At 49.6% G+C, this 22,447-nt stretch overlaps 7 protein-coding genes across 7 annotated transcripts; 4 read left to right on the forward strand and 3 right to left on the reverse strand.

Annotated features, from left to right (window-relative positions):
* Positions 1-127: 127 nt before the first annotated feature.
* On the reverse strand, positions 128-852 carry M430DRAFT_63483 (hypothetical protein; the record flags this gene model as incomplete). The annotated part of the gene is made up of 4 exons (XM_024869058.1): positions 780-852; positions 600-709; positions 256-547; positions 128-202 (listed from the first exon to the last, which is right to left on the reverse strand). The coding sequence occupies exons 1-4, from the start codon at positions 843-845 to the stop codon at positions 128-130; spliced, it is 543 nt and encodes a 180-aa protein (XP_024725875.1). The 5' UTR covers positions 846-852.
* A 135-nt stretch (positions 853-987) lies between these two features.
* On the forward strand, positions 988-3,934 carry M430DRAFT_113982 (hypothetical protein). Its single transcript, XM_024861538.1, has 2 exons — positions 988-1,458; positions 1,510-3,934. Exons 1-2 carry the CDS (start codon positions 1,135-1,137, stop codon positions 3,808-3,810), a joined length of 2,625 nt encoding a protein of 874 aa, XP_024725876.1. The 5' UTR covers positions 988-1,134; the 3' UTR covers positions 3,811-3,934.
* Positions 3,935-4,575: 641 nt separating this feature from the next.
* On the reverse strand, positions 4,576-6,383 carry M430DRAFT_38998 (hypothetical protein; the record flags this gene model as incomplete). The annotated part of the gene is made up of 2 exons (XM_024867288.1): positions 4,576-5,868; positions 6,236-6,383. 2 exons carry the CDS (start codon positions 6,381-6,383, stop codon positions 4,874-4,876), a joined length of 1,143 nt encoding a protein of 380 aa, XP_024725877.1. The 3' UTR covers positions 4,576-4,873.
* On the forward strand, positions 6,354-7,749 carry M430DRAFT_166159 (hypothetical protein). Its single transcript, XM_024863498.1, has 5 exons — positions 6,354-6,564; positions 6,625-6,778; positions 6,828-6,949; positions 7,165-7,441; positions 7,630-7,749. The coding sequence occupies exons 1-5, from the start codon at positions 6,541-6,543 to the stop codon at positions 7,743-7,745; spliced, it is 693 nt and encodes a 230-aa protein (XP_024725878.1). The 5' UTR covers positions 6,354-6,540; the 3' UTR covers positions 7,746-7,749.
* An 8,914-nt stretch (positions 7,750-16,663) lies between these two features.
* M430DRAFT_269777 (hypothetical protein) lies at positions 16,664-17,891 on the forward strand (the record flags this gene model as incomplete). The annotated part of the gene is made up of 3 exons (XM_024865489.1): positions 16,664-16,814; positions 16,862-17,010; positions 17,137-17,891. 3 exons carry the CDS (start codon positions 16,664-16,666, stop codon positions 17,518-17,520), a joined length of 684 nt encoding a protein of 227 aa, XP_024725879.1. The 3' UTR covers positions 17,521-17,891.
* A 632-nt stretch (positions 17,892-18,523) lies between these two features.
* Positions 18,524-19,885, forward strand: M430DRAFT_92605 (hypothetical protein; the record flags this gene model as incomplete). The annotated part of the gene is made up of 3 exons (XM_024869722.1): positions 18,524-18,670; positions 18,722-19,559; positions 19,617-19,885. The coding sequence occupies 3 exons, from the start codon at positions 18,524-18,526 to the stop codon at positions 19,883-19,885; spliced, it is 1,254 nt and encodes a 417-aa protein (XP_024725880.1).
* Positions 19,886-20,367: 482 nt separating this feature from the next.
* M430DRAFT_55697 (hypothetical protein) lies at positions 20,368-20,963 on the reverse strand (the record flags this gene model as incomplete). Its single annotated transcript, XM_024868554.1, has 3 exons — positions 20,368-20,559; positions 20,677-20,923; positions 20,954-20,963. 3 exons carry the CDS (start codon positions 20,961-20,963, stop codon positions 20,466-20,468), a joined length of 351 nt encoding a protein of 116 aa, XP_024725881.1. The 3' UTR covers positions 20,368-20,465.
* Positions 20,964-22,447: the final 1,484 nt, after the last annotated feature.

Here is a 22,447-nt window from a genome sequence, read left to right on the forward strand (position 1 = left end):
CACAAGAGCTCGTGTGTGTTCGAGTCAACCATGATTGGACTGGAAACAATTTTTCCGTAATCTCATGAGTAAAGGTGAACCCAAGATTTTCCCAGACGCCTGAACACCTTTTAGAAAGCGTCTAAATTTATCTACCCTTCCCATATTCCTCTTCTTCCTTCATTCTCTCCGCTTGGATTGCTCTGCCAAGACCTCCTCTACCCTAAAAGATTGCAGTCAGTATTTGTATGCACTCACGAGTTTTGTTTTCAATACCTCATCATATTCCTCCCGGTACTCATCGCGCACTTGGCCGCCAGATTTTCCCCTTCCATATTGCCTTCCCTCCTGGAACCCAGGATCTAAATCTGTCCGAATGATGCGCTCATCAAGCTTTGTACCACCGATGTATTTCATGCAGTCGAGCGCATCCTGATGCGTATAATATTCAACAAAGCAGAATCCACAAGGTGTCTTGTTGAACCTATCCAATCCCATAATCAAGCGCTTGATCTCACCGCATTTCGCAAAGAGTTCGTGAATCTGCTCTTCAGTTGTGTAGAAGGACCTGCATAAGGCGTGAGCTCTAGCTTGACAAGGCAGAGACAAAGGCGGCTTACAGGTTTCCCACGTAAAGGGTAGTAGCATCTTTTAACGGATCTTCAGCTGGCGCCTCCGGTGTCCTCTCTCTTCCATCCTCAGGGTCTCTGTCGTACTTGCGCTTCCTGTTCTGGAAGGGAGGGTTCATTGTCAATCCTGCGCTCAATTCCATGAGACAAAAAAAGGGTCGCATAGCTTACTCTGTTCTGGTAATAAGCACTTGGCTTATCCAGCCGCTCAACAGTGTTTCGTACTGCGCCTGGCATTTTTGTGGTACTACAGTCGGGAGTTAAAAGAAAAGCTGCTTGAGTTCTTTGAGAGCTGTTTCGCGACGCGCTAGCGCTTCCCTTTGGCACGTCAACCCGAGAAAATGTGAGCTCGGCCCATCCCTGTCAACAACTCCAACTCACCACATCACCAACCTGCCAGCAACCAACTCAGCAGCAGTCAAGTTTACGTTCCTCTCGAATTGATAGTCCATGATCTAGCCATAGATTCAAAAAGGTTGCAAAGCTTCCCGAAGCTCTGAAGGCGGCTGGGCTATAGGCTTCCAAAATGCCAAAGGTCCTCAATTACACCCCAGCTTGGCTTTCCAAGCCAAATCCTGGCCATGAGATCTTTGTTCCCTCAGCCAAACAATCAGATTCCTCGTCTCTTCTGGTGGGTTCAAATGGCAAGAGAAATGCAAAGCCTGGTCCTCGTCGAACGATTGCGCAGAGGGGAACGGAGGTGTTTATTGCCGTTGGAAAGGAGATTCGATGGGCCGATCTTGTTTACTTGAAGGAAGCGTGGGAGGACAAGCAGCAAAGAGAGAAAAGTTCTGGGAAGGGAAAGGATACGGATAGTCAGTATGGAGACAATCATGCCCAGGGCTATCGGGTATGTCTCCAAAGGTCCCCTCCCTTACTCGCAAAATGCTGATTTCCCCAGACTATCAAAACTACGGTTGCGGACGATATACGACAGTTGATAATCTCTCCGAACGCCAACTATCTTGCGATCCTCACTACACATACTGTTCATATTGCCATCTTGCCTGAACCGTCACATCTCACAGCTCCTGATACGGGGCCAATGAAATTGAAGACATATACCTTGGGCCCGACGACTCATGTAACATCACAATCCGGGATAGTTTCTGCCCTCTGGCATCCTCTTGGGGTAAATGGCACATGCTTGGTAACAGTGACAGAAGATGCTGTAGTGCGAGTATGGGAGTTATCTACAGCGGACCGTTGGTCTTTTGATCGACCAACACTTGCTATCGATCTCAAGAAGTTAGCCGACGGAACTTCTGCGGATCAAGATTTTGGAGCTTCAGGATCTGGTATGAACAAAGGATTTTCTCCGGACTCCTTCGAGATGGAGGTTGCATCTGCATGTTTCCCTGCCAGAGGGTCTGGAGGATGGTCTCCAATGACACTATGGATCGCTATGAGAGAAGGAGATGTGTATGCGCTGTGTCCCCTATTACCCGAGAAATTTTCTCCGCCTCCAACACTGATACCCTCGCTATCTGTTTCAATTGTTGCAAAGATTGCGACGATTGAAGATGATCCAGAGGTATCGCAGAAAAGCAAACTTCTAGCTCAACAACAGCTAGCATGGATGTCTGATATCGACATGCAAGAACCAGTGTATATTGAGGCTTCACTCGGCGAACCAGCTGCGGAAGTTTACAATAGACCAAGCAAGCCTGGCCGTATACCAAAACTTCAAGGCCCTTTCGATTTTGATCTAGCTCCTGAGGAATCTGAAGATGAGCTCGATAGTCTGCTCAGCGATATTTATGTCATTGGCCCCAAAGTTGATGGGGATGAGTTGATGCTAGGAGAAGAGGACGAACTCGAATTGGACGATGGTGATAATGATGCAGGACTGTCCATGGGTATAGTTTGCCTCTCCGCGAGTAGTGGTCGAGTTTCTATTTGCTTGGACCTGGATGGAGTCGAAGCACAATGGTTGCCAAGATCAAAGTCTAAGACTTCGCGATTCATTGAGGATGAGGATCCTCCGTCCTTATTGACGTTTCAAGTTCTCGACACACTACGCGACGGGGAGGTGTGGGATGGCAATTGGCCCATGTTCAGTCTAGACTATGACTCTCGGTATTCCTTCTACATTACCGATACTTCAAGCATCACCTTCATGTCGCTCACACCTTGGGTATTTCGCCTAGAGAGTGAGTTAACAGAAGGTACAGCCGGTACTGATTTCAGAGTTGAACTCCTTGCCAAGGGACAAAACACAATTCGCGAGCGAATTTACACCCAGAAAGCAGATGATCGATCAAGTCCACTGGCCGCAAGTACCTTAATTCGCGACCCTGATCTTGGATGCTTTCTCCTTACTGCAACTCCACACGGTCCAATCTCTGTGTCCTTCGAGGCGCCAGATTTTGAATACGACCTTATCCGTCGATCCCGATCGCCAACTTACGATTCAGAGCCTGACAAACCTCTGACTTTGTATGAGCCCAGACCAGTGTATCAACCAGCCCACAGTTTCGAGGAAAGTTCTGCTCTGCCATCTCTGCTGGAGAAGTTAAGGCATAGCAAATACAAAAGGCTACTAAAGGAGGAGGTTCGATTATCACCAGCCACCCTTACGATTATGACGGATGCCCATAAAGTCCTCAGTGAGGAGACCCATCGCATTGGAACGGCCGCAGCAGAACTTTTCAGACGATGTGAACGCTTACAGATCGAATTACGGAATCAGATTCAGAAGGCAAATGATGTCGCAAATCGAGTGGAAGCCATCACTGGCACAGACTTTGATGACGAGGAGCCAGCTATGACAAATAATGAAGTTCTGGAGCAACGCATCCAAGCAGCGAAGGATAACCAAAAGAAGATCACGGAAAGAATAGAAAGGTTGAAGAAACTGCAATCGAAAGGAACGAACCGGGAATTGAGTGACAAGGAAAAAGCGTGGATAGATGAGGTTGCTCTAGTAGAGAGCAAGATCACTGATAAAGGGGAAGATGCTCCAGAGGGTAATGGGAAAGAACCGTGGAGTCGATATGCCGAGGTCATGTCGTTGAAGGAAGATCTGTTGGAGCAGGCCAAGGAATTAGCTGTGGCGGAGGAGCCAGTCGCTTCTCCCAATCTGAAGATACCGTCTGAGATCCGGAAGGCGAAGATAGCTCAGGTCATGAGTTTGTTAGATCGTGAAACAGCGTTGGTGGAGGGAGCGAGAAGTCGACTGGAGAGATTGAGCATGGCGTAGATACCTCTTCAAATGTATTGGTCTGGATAGCGTCACAGTCAATAATCATGTATAAGTATTATGTAGGGCGTTCGCAATATCGAAATTCGAGGATTGGGTATCAATATGCCCGAATCACAAGGCTATCTACCTTGCGTTTATATATTGCTGCTTACTGATGGTGGAGATGGTAAGTGTTACAAAAATAAATCCGATGTGATCCATCATAGATCCTACTTCGTCTATATTCGTCTCTTCACTTTGGAGGCTTTGTCAGACATCACCTGAGTTGAGGAGAGGAGTGCATTGTCTCAACTATTAACTATCTTATACCCCTGACTCCCTTATTATCACCAAAGATCCTTCACCGTGATCAAGGACATCCTTATGACCTGATTGTGGAATTGGAATTTCAGACGGAAAGGAGATGTGAGGCGGCAGAAGAGAGTTACAAGCTGTCAATTTGGGGAGCTAGAAGGCTCAAATTGAGTCCAGGAGCAGGTGTTGGGGTCTGCACTGATGGATAGGGGGAATCGGTATTTAGGGGAAGTCTAAGGAGCATATGGTAGTGGTTGGCTGATTTATGAGGGTGAGTCCGCAAGGAGTGGGAGGGGAAGGGGCCTAGGCGGTCAAAAGGGGGTAAGGGGTGTTTTGGGCGTTGCGTTTAGAGAACGCTTATTACTTGGGATCTGAGGAACTTGGCTCTAGGAGAAAGCCAAAACAGAGATACTGATAATGGCTATTCTCTTTACTTGATTACAGTCCCCAAGCGTACGTTCAACACTGGCTTCTACGGATATACATTGTATAATTTGATATCTATATCTCCCGAGCTAATCAGAATCTATGAGATCTGGTATTTGGAGTTGGGAAGCCCTGTTCATCCGCAGACTCGGCGCGTATGAGATCTGCGGGACGGTGGTGGCTGACTGATAGACAGTGGCAATAATCGAAGGAGCCTATAAGACTTCCTTGACCGACCATCAACAGGTCGTGAACTGAAATGAGATTTGACTTGAATATTTAATGTCAAGTCTATCTCGTTATACCATTGCCGCAAATTATATCGACTCTCGCGAAACATCTATCTCCTCCTCTTCGACCATGCTTCTATAAAATCTGCCTTATCCCTTACGGTCAATCCCACTCTCTTGACCCGCCCCAAACGTGCTAAGGCCTCGCCGACTGTGTCTAATACTTTTCTTTCTTCAGCACTTATCTCCCCTGGGTCGCTAGAGCTGACCAATGAATCTGTGCTGCTCGCCATGGCTGAATCTTCTGCTAAGTTGTCTAAAACATTTGTTAAAAACCTGTCCTTCTTCTCCGCGGTTTCCAATGGCTTCGAAGTGTTGTAGACAGCCCCCGCAATACGCACTCGAATACAGTGCGTTGGGTGGGACAGAAGATTCCACACGAAGGTCCAATACTGCCCCGGAACTGGCGTGGTGATGTCCGAAGGTGTATATCGGAGACTGATGGGGAAGATCTTTGTTTCCGGCGGCACAGTCAAGAGACTTGGGCTAAATGGAAGTATCCCTTTTCCATTGGTTGTCGTACACTCCGGGAAAACCACAATCACTCGGTTTGGGTGTTCTCTAACCAAAACCCTCAGATCCGTCAACTTTGCCCCTTTCGGTGGATATTCTTTTGGCTTCGAGAGAGCGCGGAAGATTGCACCCAAGAGGGAGAGTTGTTCCACCTGGCGCGTGTGTGGATACGAAGCTGTAAAGATGGGATCAAATATGGCCGCGAGGTATAGGGAGTCGATCGGCGATGTAAAGGAGGATGCGATGATATCTGGAGGTTGAGGTACTCGTCCCTCGCGTTTCTTTGCCAACGAACCCTTCTTCACTCCATCAATCTGGAGATCAATCCACCATACACCTGGTATCCCGAGTATCATCCACAGGATAGCCTTCTTAATCAGCGACCCAAGGGGGAACCATTGCAAGACGGCGAAGTATGCAACGGATACGGTGATGAAGAAGGGCAGTTTGCAAAGGAACAGGAAGATGTGGAGAGGCAGGTAGATTCCCGCAGGCTCCGAGGAGACAGGGAAGAACGGGGCTATTCCAGAACCTGGAATTGCTGCATTAGCTACAGGTCCATGTTGAGGACCATGTTAAGGATCTTGCGGGGGTGGGTATGCCAACCTCGGTCACGAAACTGCGAGTACTTCTCCATGGTGTGCAAGACAGGGACAACGATACTTCAGATCCCACGAGATGCGAAAGGAGGCAAGAGAATGGCGAGGGGCTATCGTGACATGGCCTTAGCCTTCGCCTTCGCCTTCGCCACAGAGTCGGAAGGATCAGGAGATCCAGGAGAGATATGACAGAAGAGAGGATTCGTCGGGATTCGGGTGTTGATGTGAAGTGATGATAGCTGTGCAAAATACGGAGTATCTTCGGGAAAACAGATACGTACCACGGTGGACCGTAGGTACCCAGAAGGTAGTTTAGTGCTTTTCGCATGTGATTTTGAAGAGTGCGGATAGTCAGATCTCGGGGTGGAAATATGTCCCGAGCAACGTCCTGAGCAACAAGAAGCGAGTGTAAACAAACCATCAAGACACTTCGAGACCGCACGGCCATCGCCTACCTAATCATTATACCAGCATCTCAACTCCACGCCAGTATCAATCAACTCGAGCGCGGCTTGCGACCACTCGAACCCGCCGCCGGCTTGCCAATCGCTTCACCTCTTCATGCAATAGCTCTCCTACGCGTGTAGCTGTCGCTACGGATCGAGATGGATTATTCAGAAGAGAATTCGGTATGGTTCTAAACACTGACCTTATTGACGACCAGTTAGCTGACCGTTCTGCGATTCCAGGGCATGCGCACATCGCAGGCGCGCCAACTAAGTCGAATCCCCTCTCCAGGAAAAGGTCTCTCTGAGATCTCCGACTCGCAAAGCAATGCGCGCTCGAAGCATCCCTCCAAGATGCCCCAGCCGACTTCTATAAAACACAAAATAGGACCATCATGTAAATAGCCACAAGACAGCTTTCTTATCTCTGAAGCTAATTGCGACAGTCAATGAACCGGAAGCTAAACGCAAAACACTCGCCGAGAGAGCAGGAGAGCCAAGGTCAATCGCAGTTGCCGCACCGAGTTCACGGCCTGTTGTGAAGGGTACATCACTCGCTGGCGCAGTAGTAAGTCTTTTTGCTTATCATGATTTCTACTGGATATACATTCCCAATACGAACCTCTGGAGCGCATAATGAGTGGTATACGCAACCCTCGAGAATGTGTCTACAGGTTAAAATCATTATACGAACATCCCGAGAGTCGGGGCCTGGATCACCTAGGTGTATTTCGATTTGAGGAGCATTATCGTCAAAGTGAAAGCGACTGACGTTTCATACAGAAGAGCGGTCTGACTCGCAATCAGTCATTCTCGTCTTCAGTTTCATCAAAGGCACCTTCTGCCTCGTCTCGGCACACATCTAATAGCAGCTTTTCGAGTAGTGTTGGTCCTGGATCACGACCCGTCTCAGCATACCATATCCCTCGGCCACAAACTTCGATGGCCTTCAATAGATCTGCAATTGCGCGACCCCTCTCAACCGTGACTTCTCGCCCAGCAACATCGATGGGGAACAACTCAGAAGATGACGATATATCAATACAAGGCAGACGAAAGGGTATGCCACTTTTAACTTCGATTCCCTCTTCCTTTCAGTCCACGCAAGGCTACTCGACACTCCCATGCAACAAGTTAAGAGGGACTCAATCAATGCAATCCCTAAACTCCTCTCATTCAATCAGCAATATGAGAGATGTCTCCGTTAGTACGGCAATGAGTATGCTACGGATTGACGATGAACGCCAGGTCGTCCAACAAAAAGAGCATCAAGCGATCTCCAGAAGTGTCAAGCCGCCATCAACTCCAAAAATACGTCACAAGACTTCAATCAGTACGGGCCTACGGAATTTGAGGATCAATAGTGCAGAAAATGCTCTCGTACTGTTCCAGGCGCCTGGAGACAGCTTAGTGGCTCACAAAACGCCTTCTCAAATTCCGGTGCTTTCCAAGTCGGAGGCAGTGATGGCTAACCTGGCGACTCCGTCAAGAACCCCCAGATTCTCCCCCCAAAAAGCCTCCTTTTTGACAAAAGATTCTAACATTACTGGATTTATAGCTTGGGACGTCGAAGGTCGTGTAGAAAACATGGAGGCAATGTATGAGCAGTTGAAAGACAAGTTCAACGGGACCGACAAGGAGCGAAATACTTTCGAGGAAGCTATTAACCTATACAAAGCAAGAAGTAAGTTTCTATGTCAGGTAGAATGAGAAACATATGCTGATGTGACCTGTGGAATAGTTACTGAACTTGAAACCCTCCGAACCCAATTATTGTCGACAAACCAAACTTTACAGACCGATTTAGATACTTCAAGGCAAAAATCCGAAGCCCTTCAAGACAGATTGCTAACTATGACCATTAATTTCGACGAACAAATCAGAGCTCATCGGGTTGATATTGATGATGCCCGAAGAGATTACCGCAACGAGATAGACCAGATCCGACGAGAAAACGCGGACGAGGTTGACCGCCTCTTGCGTGTACATCGAGATGAGTTGCGAGAACTTGAACGACGATCGGCTATAGATGTGGAAGACAGACTCAGAGAAATGGAACGAAAAAATGATGCTAAGCTGGATGAAGAGCGGAGTCGACGACTCCGCGAGGTGCAGAACCTTGAGGCTCAGATTGCCACAGAAAACCAGAACTTACACTCGACCCTTCAAGCCAAGGATCAGGAAATCCAAACCCTTAGGGGGGAGCTGGAGAATCTCAAAGGAGAACGTGATAGAGAGCAGGCCCTCAAAGATGAGGCGCAGAAGAGTTTGGCCGAATTAAAGGACACATTGCAGAAGAACGGAATCGAGTCCTCCTCAACAATTCAGAGCTTGGAGGGCACGATCTCTAGTCTACGTGCTAAGATACATTTCTTAGAATCTGGTAGCAAAGCCCAGTCTGATAGCTTTGCGGAGATGGAAGCAAGGTTGCAGGAGGCTGTCAAATCTGCCGAAATCTCCAAACAGAAGTTAATTAAGGAGGAAACACTCCGTCGTATTCTCTTCAACCAGGTTCAAGAGCTGAAGGGAAATATACGCGTTATGTGCAGGGTGCGGCCGATATTTGGCGACGGTGCAGAAGGGCAAGCTGCCAAATTTACATTCCCAGACATCGACAAGGAATCAAAGGAACTTGAGATCCTAGGGAAAGAAGAGAAGAGCAGTCTGGGTACAGTCACCCGGAAGAACCATTCATTTACCTTTGATCGCGTCTTTGGGCCAGAAAGCCAGAATCAGGAAGTTTTCGAGGAGATTTCACAGCTGGTACAGAGCGCCCTTGATGGTTACAATGTCTGCATCTTCTGCTATGGCCAGACAGGATCAGGAAAAACACACACAATGTCCTCAGCGGATGGTATGATTCCTCGTGCAACGCATCAGATCTACGAAACGGCGACCAGTTTGAAAGAGAAGGGTTGGACATACACAATGGAAGGAAGTTTCATCGAAGTCTACAACGAAGAGATTCATGATTTGCTTGGAAATTCCAAAGATGGCGAAAAGAAGAAGCACGATATTCGACATGACGACCAAAAGAAACAGACGGTCGTGACCGGGTTGAAGACCGTGACTCTCGATTCTCCAAATACTGTCGAATCAATTTTAAAGCAAGCTGCTGCGAACCGGAGTGTGGCAGCTACAAAATCCAATGAACGATCATCTCGATCACACTCTGTTTTCATGTTGAAGCTTTTTGGACGGAACAGCACTACCAATGAAACCTCCGAGGGAACGCTGAATTTGGTTGATCTGGCTGGTTCCGAGAGACTGAAGCAATCTGGAGCGGAGGGAGATAGAATGAAGGAGACGCAAAACATCAACAAGAGTCTCAGCTGCTTGGGTGATGTTATCGGAGCATTGGGGCAAGGCAAGGAGGGTGCTCATATTCCCTACCGGAATTCGAAGGCAAGTTAAATTCCCCATGGCCAATCAAGCACACACTAATTGGCAGTAGTTGACATACTTGTTGCAATATTCGCTGGGCGGCAACTCGAAGACACTCATGTTTGTGATGGCCAGTCCCTTGGAGGCTCATCTGAGCGAAACATTGTCGAGCTTGAAGTTCGCCACAAAGGTAACTTTAAATCTCTTTAACTCTTCGAACATAGCGACGATACTAATTCTTTCCAGGTTCACAACACCCATATCGGCACAGCAAAGAAATCGACAAAGGTCCGTGAGCGCAGCGATGCGTAACTGGGTACGAAGGCATGACTGGTATTGTGCGACTATCATTTCTGGCGTCTGTGTGTAGAAATATCAACATGCCACAAAGTTCATTACGTTAAAAGGCAGCATGGGGTATTGTTTGTTTTCAAGGCAGGATATTGCTGCTGTTGTATAGATTCGGCGTTTGGGGAGGCGCACCAATTTCGATCATGATGAATTGAAGACGATTATATGACCATACTCACATTAGTAAAGTGCCGATATATGTTGATCATTCCGTAGGTCTATCGAGACTGTGTGGAATCAGTCTATGGGATCAAAGGACTTGAAGATTTTTATCTTCCTCTCACATTCTTCCTGCAGCTGGCTGATGCGGTGATCTCCAAAAGCCCGCCCCCTGAAGCTGTGTTCCTTGCCCCCTCCCCAGTAAGCATGGAACACTCTTCCCGTCATTGTCAAATAGCATTGTCTCCAAGTGTTTCTCCCTGGAGGAAAGGCCTATTTCTCATTCCTTTTGCGCGCGGGAGAGGGGGGGGGGGGTCTATTGCATCTATCGAATGAACACCAAGTGTGTGTGGCTATCGCCGCTATCTAGACATGCAGTTCGATGTTTAACTTGCTGTGTTTGGGCAAACTCACCATCGTTCGTAACTGCCTAGGTAGTATTCCTTGTTGACAGAACCTTAACCTGATTCTCCCCTGCCTACCGGACGCAACTACTTATATCCTCAACACTAAGGCCACTCTCCACCGCTACAATCCTCATTCAACACCAACTCATCCCACATATCAGTCTTCAGATGTAATACGCCTCACTACTGGCAGGATAATACCATTCTGGGTGTCCTTGACCGTAAGTATTTCGACCCAGTCAATGGCAGGTGCTAATCGCCCCCTCCCTTGACAGGTCACCTCAAAAACCACACCTTTTGCAGTAGCTATTCGGATCCATACTTGGTTCAAGCAGCAATTTCGACCATCATGCAGACAATAATAACCCCCCGGAATGCTTTGAGCATAGACGACTCGAATATATCTCTGCGAAACTCCTTTCGTCATTCCCCTCTCCGCATTGGGGAAACAAAGGCGCAACAGGACCGCCCTTACCTCTCTTACAATCAATCTTCGATAAAGCAACAGGGACAAGGATCTAGTTATAGCTTCCCCTTTCCAATAGGACCAGAAACTCCAATTATTGAAGAAGATGACTTACAGATGGATCTTCACGTCTGGGTACTTCAGCGAATAAACCTTCAAGGCACGCTCAACCCATTCACAGGAGATCACCCTCAGTGGAAAGAAGACTTTTTGGAACCACGATGGTCAATGTTACCCTTCTCACGTTTCCCCCTAATACGTGGTAAGGATGCGGAGGTGGCTGCCCTTGAGAACGGTCTGATAGATCGGATACAAGCGAATATGGCGGTACTGGTCCAGAAGGCGCCCAGGTCGCGAGTAATAAATCCATTGATTTGTGGATTGTTGACTCTGTCTGATAAGGCCAGACGTGAAGTGAAGCAGGTTCAGGGATTTGCGAGAATGCTCTGGGGTCTCTACGTGGATACGGAGATGATTGCCCGGGGGATGCATCCAGAATCGGCATTACATACGAGAGCACAGGAGGTCACTGACTGGTGTATGAAATATAGACAAGTCCGGGCCTTCTACGCTGCTAAGTGGAGCTTTGTGGAACGTAAGCAGCGTGAGGTATTGCTCTCTGTTGCTGAATAAGGGAGATATCAAGCATGGGTTTGGGGTATGGAAATTGACAAGACTGGGGATTATTGAGTTACTTTACAGTAGTGAGGAGGAAAACATCCATACGCTTGGCCGTATCTAATCACATGAATGCCCGCTAGTCATCACTATCATTTACTCCTGCGGATCGAGCATTCTCGATCTTGCGGCTATAGGTTCGGCAGATAATAACTTCTTTCAATGTGTAGCCTCAACGCGATCGTGCATGTGAGAGAATGGATGTCTGAAGCTCCTCCAATAGAACTTCCAGATCCAAGTCATTCATCGAGACCATTAATCATCTCAAAGAAGATATTCTTGAAAGGGGAAGACCAAGATCCACTAGATAATCACGCCTTTCCAAGTCCCGCTGTTGACTTCAACAACACGCAAGGTAGGAGGCTCGAGGTATAAGTGACAATAGAGCATGTAGCGGGGGACAATACAGTATTGATTGGTCCTATTCCCCAACATCAACTTCCTTGATTGGCGCACGGCAACTATCCCTTCGACAGCATTCTTCCGAGCAGTGACTAGGACGGAACGAGTTTGGGTTAACGGTTATTACATCTAGCCTCCCAAGCCAACGGTTAACGATCGAAAAGTACACCTGGTGGTGCCAGATCGACAAGACCCCTCTCTAACTTGAGATCTGTCATCAGTCATCTTCGAGACTCGGACCGTTTGCCTGCGGTTCTCTTTCCCCGAAGAGACCTATCCTCCGATGAAAAATCCCGCGGTGGGTCGATCTCGACAGTTATACTTATGTACCCTCTGGGACCCGTTTCCGGAGTATGGAGGGCCGCGCACCACGGTGCTCTCTTAGCGGCGAGCTGGAGTGTGCCAGTGACGTTGATTGCAATTGGGTACCAGCGATTCTGCTTTTAAAGCCTACGTCTGGGGCAACCTCGGAGACGGTTCCGATGTTCCTAGCGCTTCGCAACGAGATCGTGATGGATGAGGCTTGGGGAAACCCGTGGTGTCAGATGGAGAGATAGCATCGGGTGTCTAGAGAAGAATTGATATTCGAACGGCGCACGTGTGTTGGGCGTAGATTTTAGTTTCAGCTTCGCGCATAGGGAAGTTCCGATCCTCTAGAGCGGCTCGAACAGTCGTTAAGAATGTGGCTTAAACCTTAATATTGCCCGTGAAGAAGCTTCGAGGACCTTGTTCCAGTGCAGCTGAAGCTGTCTGTCTCACTTGTGGCTTCGAGACTCTCAATCAAGTGGCAATACTCTTCTCAATTACCGCAGGGATTGTGACGATGCTGCCCCTCCTGAATGCTTCTAACTTGAGAACAGTGGGAGAGGATCAATAAGGAATGATTTCATCGAGGTGGAACTCCAACATAGAAAGTGGGGGGTCTCTGCATGTCGTGAATCCTTGATGTACCCCGAATGGCTTCAGCCAAGGACGTAAAGCCACGAATTGAAATTAAGCAGAGAAAGATAGAGTCGGGGCGCCGGTGGTGCATCGTTATCTCATTCCTATAACGTTTCATAGACAGACAATCCCAAGTCTCAGATGGAAGACATCTGGGGCTTGACTACCATGTGCCACGAGCGTTCGTTTGGAAGATTCCCAAGCCTGGAGTAGGGACAAGTGGACACTTCCAACTGGGGCCGGTCTATTAGAAGTAAGCCTGAAGTCGTGAGAAGCACAATGTATTATGTAGTCTGCAACTTAAGGGCATTGAAACCATATCGTGGTGGGAGTCAATTGACAGGAGAGAGCAGATGACTTTAAGACACAATGATCCTAACGCAGCCCGTGAAAGGCCTGGCTTGGGATGACAATGACAAATACCCATCCGATGAGATCTCTCCTTGTGTACCATCTGGCCCGATGGTTTTGTAGATGCGCCTGTAGGTACCAGTGCTGGGTGGCAGTGAGAGACTTGCCAATTTGTCGACCCGAAGAACTTTCTTTAAGTAGCCTGACGTTGAATGTGCTACTGTCACCCTTGGAAGCTGAGAATCTGACAGTACGACACATATGGACTTTCAATATGTGTTGTGCCTGATTCGGAGAATAGGGAAGGGGCTGGGTTTAAGTAGGCAGTGATCGTGATACTGGTCACTATTACACCCAAAACCAAGAACCTGTGGTTGTCCCAGATCTTGATTTCAACTTTGAAGCAGATCAGATCGTCACATTGTGAGATCGTGCAATTTTGAATCGTTGCATGAAGTGGCCGGTGTTGCGGCTATCCCCGTTGCCAGTTACTTTTCCCCATCATCCCCGGCTGTCGAAACCTCAAGCAACCGGGAGCCATGAGGGCAACTCGGCATCTCCTCAACCGCGACAAACTTACAAGAAATTTGCCACAGAGTGCCGTTGATGGGAACGGGAGAATGCCTTTTCCAGAGCTACTCTCGTGTCACAATCGCAAGAGGTTCTAAAGCTGAAGGATCTAGGAGACTCTCGTCCCGGTTGCTGGGTGAGGCATCCCCTTACTGCTAGGAGCAAGCTAACATGTCACATCAGGATTCATAAAGTACTGTGCATACGGAATACATACAGCACAAGTACAAGTACAACTTGTGTCCAGTCCTGGACAGGGTTACTGGCTTGGGGCGCTGTTGATCACGCTTTGACAGGTGCAGCTACCGGGGGACCTTTTGCTGTGCAGGGACAGGGAACAGGGTCAGGTCTCGTCAATCTCACTCAGTCCTGGCCTCCTTGCATGTCATTGTGGCCCGCTCAGCGGCCTGTTTCTTGCTTTATTATAACGTGGCACAATCGTCTCGCGGGTCACTACTCCTATCATCGGCCATTAAGGCCCCTCCCCGAGAGACCCAGCTCCAGCCTACTCAGCCTAGCAAGTTGCTGACTCCTTTTCAGATCCTGTCAGTGGTGCACCCATCCTTGCACAGACAAACTCGCTCCCAACAGGGACTGACTGTGCCTGGGGGTTACATACGGGACTGTAGAATCAAGAGGAGGTGGTCCCTAGACTCCTGGCCTCACCCCGCTGTCACCATGACTCGTCTTTTGCCAGATGCTGTACACGGGTACTGCCTCCTCCTGCGTACAGTACTGTACAGGCCACCAGGGTACACAATAGCCTCAAGACCTGACTGGTAGCACTGATGATCCGTCTGAAGTCCTCTACCTAGAACCCCCGGAGAACTGCCCTCCTGCGCTTTTACTGGTTCCATGGAGCCCGACAGCCAGCCAGAAGGATGGCTGCATCGTGGTGTCTCACTCTTGGGCTGGAACCTCTGGCTCTCCAGCATGGCGATCGTTCCCGAATCCAAATCGCCGTCTTCCACCACGCAGTAGCACATGGCACCTCATATCACACCGCAGCGAGGGGCCGCCGCGGGCAGGATTTCTGGTCGGATGCCGAGGCGATCGGCTGATCGACTCTTCAGATGAAGGTTTCCGCAGGCTGGACAGGACAAGACAGCGATTCTGTGAAGCATCCCATGAGTCCACGAGTCCAGACCAGAATCCAGCTAGACGAGACCTAGACAGGACCGAGCCATGAATCCTGCGACGGGCAGGGCAAAAGCACCGGGGTCAAGTATTACATACAGCAAAATGACTGTGCGAGACTATCAGTATCATATGATTATTATCTGACAGGAGCAATTGCCGAGTCCTGTCCCAGAGTCCCAGTAGTGGGCGCTGGACACTGGCGGAAGGGCGGCCGGCCCGGAAAACAGAATAATCAATCCATCGACTCACGTTTTGGCGTTCAGGCATCCTTTACAGCAATGATCGCCTATCGTATCTTCATCTCCAGCAACCCCACCCCACCAACAAGGAAGTATTTGGAAGAATCCCAAGAACTTATTAGATTCTTAGAAGCCCATTAGGATTTAGGCGCTCCCCATGCGGCACATAACGACTGGAGCCCAACCCTGGCAACGGATCTCCCCCGGAACTTGACGCTATCGCCATGCGACTTCAAGTTGACACCTGTGACCCGACACTCTGACTGTCAATAATATAACTACTGGATCGCATCGCCCGCCCAAAATCTCGCAAACATTAAGATCTACATCCACGTTGGCTATGTGCTCGTACTCAACAGAACTCTGAAGATCTCGACCGGTAAAAAGGGAGTTGCCATCAGCTACGCAGGTAGGCAGGGTGTGCGATCGCAAAGCAGTCGTCCTTGCCATGGTGACAGTGGTGCATCTCAAAGGCTCTTTCCTTTTCGCTGGTGAAGAGTAGCAAGTTGTCGAGTACATTTTGACACTGGATTACTGTATTGTTATTCTCCAAAACTCCAGCACAGTCCATCAGTCCGTCCCAGACTCTAGTCAAAGCTCTCATCCGCGTCAGCCGGCACCCCTTGCAAGACCTGATCTTCAAGGTTGTCCCACACAGCTGTCATCTTCATCCTCTCCACCTTAGCCTCTCCCTCGGGCCCCTGACGTCGGTTCACGAAGCCCAGTAGTGACTCCATTCCCAGGTGCCCCTAAGGGCCTAAGGGACTACTTATTGGCAACAACCTTGTCGGCCTCTGCCAAAAAAAACGCCGTGGCTTGTGAAAACGTCAATGCTAAGTAACGATGGCAACTCGATCAATTTGAAAAGTGCTGGCCTTTTATTATTATTGATGTGATTACTTTTTCTATAGGCCCTCTTCTTCTGGCCTTGGACCCTTCATTCGTAATGAAGATCGCACTGACTCGCAAGTATAACACGTTGTTCAGGGTATTCCGGAGCGACTTGGCTCTAGAAAATTACCTGCGCACGGGATGGTGACATACGCAATCAACGACATGGATGACAGGCTGGAATAGGCTGGGAGGGGAGGGGCCAGGGGGCACTATAGTTCTCTGTCAAGCCTAAAGCGGTATGTGGGGAGGGGCAGGGTCGCCGATCACTCAAGAGCCGTCTGGCGCATCAACCATACGCCATGCCGTTGGACGGCCCATACCAGTGTCGCTGGTGGTGGATTGTTCCGGAGACGAAAAGCACGAGCATCGTGGTGGGGACGTTGTCTATATACACTCTCCCAAGTACTTCGTACAGCACAGGATTCCAACATGGCGCAGTAGGAGGAGTGGGTAAGTCTTGGGTAGGCTTCAGTCCATATCCTGCTACAGTATAGTAGTCAAGGGTAAACAGGGTCCAGGAAAGGAATGTCCAGTGATGATGACAGGTTCTTTTCACCGTATGCAGACGGCACCTTACCACTATGGCCACCTAAGGAAGGATTTCTGCAGGGAGGAGAGAGATCTACGGAGTATCGTCTCCATACAGGTGAAGGCTTCGTGGGTGTAAGACAAGCTATCCCCGTCAACGACAACGCACCACCAACCACGGCGGCGATGCCCACCGTCCATGCAACATCATCCATACAGTAGTACTATACACACATCGTGATAGTGTCAAAAGAACTGTTCAGTGATCCCCGAATCGCAGCCCTCCCAGACCCCTGGCCCGTCTACCCGTCCGGCAGGTTGCAGCTCCAAAAGAGCCCTTCTCGGCATCGAAGTCTATCGGAGAGTTTCTAGCAGCCTGAGCAGCAGCACGCTACAGGCTCTGCCACTCCCTGGGATTTCCCTTTACGTCTCTGTGGCCGAGCACGGAAAGCACCTCTCTTGGAGTTGGATCATCGTCGACACTAGCGGCTGGCTAGAAGGGGACCGGACTGTCACTCCCTCTCATGCCAATGGCTGCCAGACTCCACATCTCTCATATCTAGTCCCGGACTGCCGGGCCTCCGTATGCCAAAGTCACAAGTGGGACTCTGGAGAAAGGCTACTTTAGTGGTGGTAATAATACGGTAGAAGTACATTCATCGCACGCCATATCGTTATGCGTTCTTTTGTCCCATGACTCCCGTACCTCCAAGTCTCCACCAATACGCATATCAAAAGTCTGTGAGGCTATTCTTCTCACGCCCTGTCGGCTTGGGAAGTGTCCAGCCCGAACCCCCTCCCCAGCTACTCCCCGTCTACTTTGGGACCCAACCCCTGGCACTGGTTCCTACCCCTCCCTACCGATCACAGAAGTAGACCTTCCTTCCTGGATAGTTCCCACCATCGGCACCTGTGCAGCGGCCCGTGTACTAAGCGTGCCTAGGCAAGCTTTAGATATACATAAAGAAGGCATCGTCGTCGTACTGCCTCACATATAGCATCTCTTAAGATCCACCACTGCGACTCCCAGGCGACCTCTGACCGTTGAGCGCACAAGTGCCGTGTTAGACTCGACTCCAGATTTATCTGTCGACAGCACAGCACGATTGTGGCAAAGGGTGTGAGGTGTACTGTCCACAGAAATCTTAGTCACGAGGCCTCAACAACCCCTCCGCGCAATCCTCAAGGACCAAGGGATTGATCCATCAGAGGAAACTTGGAAATCGCAACGCTGGCCACCGCGACTCTAACCCCCTTCTCCCTATCGGGTCTAACTCCAAACTCAAGTGCGGGTTGTAGATCCTGGGATGGTACGTAGAAGCCCATTCTTTAGTCTTGCTCCTCTTTGGTCCCATGCTATTCTCGAGTCGGATTGTCTCAGACCCTCATTCCTACCTACGCCTATATAGCATTCAAGTAGTCTTCTCCACTTGATAGGACTCGACCGGTTGTGGCGCGAATGTCCTTGGGTGTCTGCTAACGGCGTCAACACAGACACAAGCCTTCGTGCTAAATATCTGTCTTCCTTCGCACATAGATCGAAGACTCCTTCTCCCTCTGGGATGGAATTACCCCCATCTCGATTCTCATCTCAACCACAGTTGAAGGACTTAGCTACATCTTCGCCTAGCATGTCGGCATTGGCTGTGAGAGCACCCTCTCTACTCCCATCTCCAGGAGGCGCGGTTTGGGAGGATAGACGGGGACCGGAATTCATCTCAAGGCCACGAGCAGAGACGTTACCATCAGAGAGAGTTGAGCTGCCCTCTATTCGACAGGTATATATCATCTCCTCCAAATCGAAAGGACAACCTTTAACAGCCGTATAGGCAATTCCAGAGATCCATCAAGTACGAGGTACATGGACAGAGCCTGACTATAGAACGGAGTCTGTCCCATACTCCCCTCCGGAAAGGCTCGGGGCTTCGATCGCACCTGAATATGTTCAATCACCATACAAACGACGAAGGCTTTCAAGTCAGGAAGACGCTTTTGATGCAAGAGATCCTGTAGCTCCAAGGCTCTACAAAAGCCCTCCAAGACCTTATCAACCTCCAAGTGCCACGGTCTCACCAAGGAGCGGTTCCCGCAGAACAAGTATATTCTCAACGTCTGAGTCTTGGACAAGTTCTGCCCATACGAGCCCACATATGAGAGGACAAAGTGTTTCAACGATGCGATCACCACCTCCATTTGACTCCTCATCGATTACTCAATCAAAATGGCGGCCTAAGTTACCTAGTCTTCCAGCACTTACCTTCGAAGCACCGGCATCTCAAGCTCCAAGAGCACCTAGCACTTGGGGCGAATATACCCCCGAATCCGCTCGTTCGGGAGCACCACCTTTCAACCATCAGTCAACTCCGCCACTGACATTCCAGTACCAGCCTCATGGGCTATCTTACTCCGGACCATCGACGAGCTTTCCCGTATCCCACGACCGAACTCCTTTCTCAAATAGCCACCACTCGGGTTTCCCCGCAGGTTTCCAGTATCCCATGGAGGTGAACGAGATGGGGAACGATAGCAAGCAGAGAAAGCGGCGAGGAAACCTGCCGAAGGAGACCACCGACAAATTGAGAGCGTGGTTCGTGGCACACCTGCAGCATCCGTATCCTACGGAGGGCGAAAAGCAGGAGTTGATGCGGCAGACGGGTTTACAAATGAGTGAGTACACTTTGCTTTACTTTGGCATCTTTCAGTAGACTAATTGATTCGCCATAGATCAAATCTCCAACTGGTTCATCAATTCCCGTCGACGCCAGCTCCCAGCTATGATCAATAATGCAAGAGCCGAATCAGACGCAAAGTCAGCAAGAAGCGGCGAGGGCAAGACATCTGGGGGGAGTACAGGTGATTGTGGAGACGATAGAGGGAAGAGGAGCAGTCCTTCAGGGGACAGTGATGGAGATGGGAGTGGCTACGATGAGGAATATGAGGGCCCCGGGCGGCGGAGCGGAGCACAGAGAATACAAGAGAAGGAGAGCACATGATCCGTGGTACATTCCGATGGAAGACATATTCTTGGAGGTCTACGGACTATGCACATAAAAGCTACGAAGGCAATGTGGACGACAGAGCTAGCAGAGTGGGAATCATACGGCTAGGATGCAGAACGAAGTCGGACGCTCCTCCCTTCAGAAAGCTTTGAGAAGTCCTGCTGAGGGAATGCAGGACTGAAGCCAAAATTGGTGGAAATTGGGCACCTGGATCAGGAAAACAGGATTCATGAATTGAGCATACTTAGCGGCATGTGTCATTGATTAGCACAGCATAGCATGAGGGTGTAGCATGAGGGTGTTCATCTACACATAGGCGGAAGAGCTGAGCATCCCGCCGGATAGCTCTCTGCAATCCACGTCAATTGAATGAGAAGTACAGAATGAAACATATACAATAGTTCCACGATATCCCTTGGCGCTTAACGATCTAGGGTCTCTTAGCAGGCATCCCAACTCAACACAAATAAGCCAGACCGCCACCAGAACGTCCCCACGCGGCTGTCAGGGTGCTGAATAGGCGTAATGAGGAAAAGATGGGAGAGTGTCTGACGTCTGATCACCACGATCGTCTTCACAAAGCCTTGACCAGGCCGCTCCGCAGTAATAGGCCAAGACTATTCCGTCCCGGAAACGCATCATCCTGTCCGCTTTCGACCCGCCACAACCTAAGCACGGCTCATCCAGCAGCTACTTTTGAGACATCTCAAGGGCGAATGGACAGAATAACGTGCTCGATAGTACCCTTATCCCGGTTGCCCCCTCAGCACTGCCCACCTACTTACTTTTGTATGCATAGCATGTCCAGATAGCCAAGTTCTAACGCATGGGGATAGGACCGCGGGGAACCCGCAACGATAAGTAGCCAGAGCACGATGCACTCCGGGAATTCCGAGCACGAAGGCGCTGCATAACTCTCTCGTGGTTTTGCATGGACCCTGGCGGCTGTCAGGGCACCGGCAGTTACGTTTAGAGTTGCGTTTGACAGGGAGAGAAGGGCGACGGTGGTCTCCCTTAGTGCAAGGGAGCGTGCTAAGGGATATAAGAAGTACGTTTGCTTACTTAATTGCATTTTCGCGTTACGGAGTACATAACACATCGCTCGGGTTGGATCTGAGATGTGACCGAGGCTATTATCCCTAGGCGGAGTTAGATCAGATAACGCGGCCTAATAAACCACATGGTTTGCCAACGATGAGTGGATATGTCTTTGAACTCTGAGAGAAATGTCTTTGATATAACTCCGACCGATGCTCCTTGAACGGGCAAAGGAAAGCAGAGAGAGAGAGAGGCAAAACAAACCGACCTTCTGTTCTCGGCCAGTCCGATCATCCCCTCAACTTCAGCTTGCCTGCGCCGCCGCGCCCTTGGTCTCCGCCTTTTCCTCTCGTCACACTCATGCAGATCATCAGCACGGCACTCGCGTCTCTCGCCCCTAACTACCGGTACTTTCCAGTCTCCAGGTAGGTAGGTCTTCCTCGTGGGCCCGGCGGCGGCGGCGGCGGACGGCGCAGTCAACTACTACTGGGGGAATCCAAGGTAAAAGGGATAAGGTAATCGACACGCTGAACTTGGTTAGAATGAGGTACACAAGGTAAAGCGGAAAGCGTAAAGCGTAAAGGATCGATAGCCAGACAAACCCTGAACGAGCACCCTGACAGCGCTATCAGCTATAGGAATATGCAAGGTGAAGATCATACGCAGGGGCCTTCTCTTTACCGTATGGTTTACTCGGGACCCTGGATGAATGGATGGATGGATGGATGGATGGATGTTACTATGTACTGTTGTACCCGTACGCACGCTGCATACTACTCCGCTGGTGGATATCCGGACCCTGGCCCTGCCAAGATGTGAACCCCCGAATACAGTAGCTCGAGGAGCGTCAGGTTGTTTGATAGTTGGAACTTGGTGGAAGCGAGCTGCTGGATCCGGATCTGCGGGTTGGAGAAGGATGCCCGGGTTGCTGCCGTCGTGGTGAGTTAATGCACATGGAGGGGAGGGGGGCGCGCGAAGGGAGGGTTGCGAGGATTGCCGTCTCGTTGGACTTTCAACAACGCACTCTCTGAACCCAGCTGGCCAAGTTGACCAAGTCGATTGATGTAATATTTTTAGATTTAGGTAGACCCTATTTTTATATGCACGATATTTAATGTATACTCAAGATGTTGAGGTAAAGGCACTCTTCTCTGTACCTTTATCTCCACATAACTACCTACTCATGATCAATTACTCGAATTCTACAACGACATATCTTGATTCCCCACTTTGTGGACATGAATATTTGGTTTGTAATCATGAATCGCCCCTTCGGGATCACCTAGGTAACCTTCACGATAGCTTCATTTCTTCCCTGGGCCCTAACCCCCGGTTGTGAAAAACACGGTATTGTCGGTCTTGCGAGTAGTTGCAAACCATAGTGAAACACACCCTCCTATGTCCGATGAACCAACCATCCGCTTCACCCGGCAGAACTGACTTGTACCCTACCCTCTCTAACGTCTGCTGTCTCCACGCAAAATAATTCATGTCTCTTCGGCAGTCAGATGGATCCAG

This window comes from Amorphotheca resinae (genome assembly GCF_003019875.1).
Source record: "Amorphotheca resinae ATCC 22711 unplaced genomic scaffold M430scaffold_1, whole genome shotgun sequence".
Classification (NCBI taxonomy): domain Eukaryota; kingdom Fungi; phylum Ascomycota; class Leotiomycetes; order Helotiales; family Amorphothecaceae; genus Amorphotheca; species Amorphotheca resinae.

Excerpts from the sequence above, each read along its gene's own strand:
- M430DRAFT_113982 (XM_024861538.1), top strand. The coding sequence starts at position 1,135 with ATGCCAAAGGTCCTCAATTACACCCCAGCTTGGCTTTCCAAGCCAAAT. Across the intron at positions 1,459-1,509 it reads ATCATGCCCAGGGCTATCGG|ACTATCAAAACTACGGTTGC; the intron begins GTATGTCTCCAA and ends TGATTTCCCCAG.
- M430DRAFT_166159 (XM_024863498.1), top strand. The coding sequence starts at position 6,541 with ATGGATTATTCAGAAGAGAATTCG. Across the intron at positions 6,779-6,827 it reads ACACAAAATAGGACCATCAT|TCAATGAACCGGAAGCTAAA; the intron begins GTAAATAGCCAC and ends TAATTGCGACAG. Across the intron at positions 6,950-7,164 it reads CATCACTCGCTGGCGCAGTA|AAGAGCGGTCTGACTCGCAA; the intron begins GTAAGTCTTTTT and ends CGTTTCATACAG.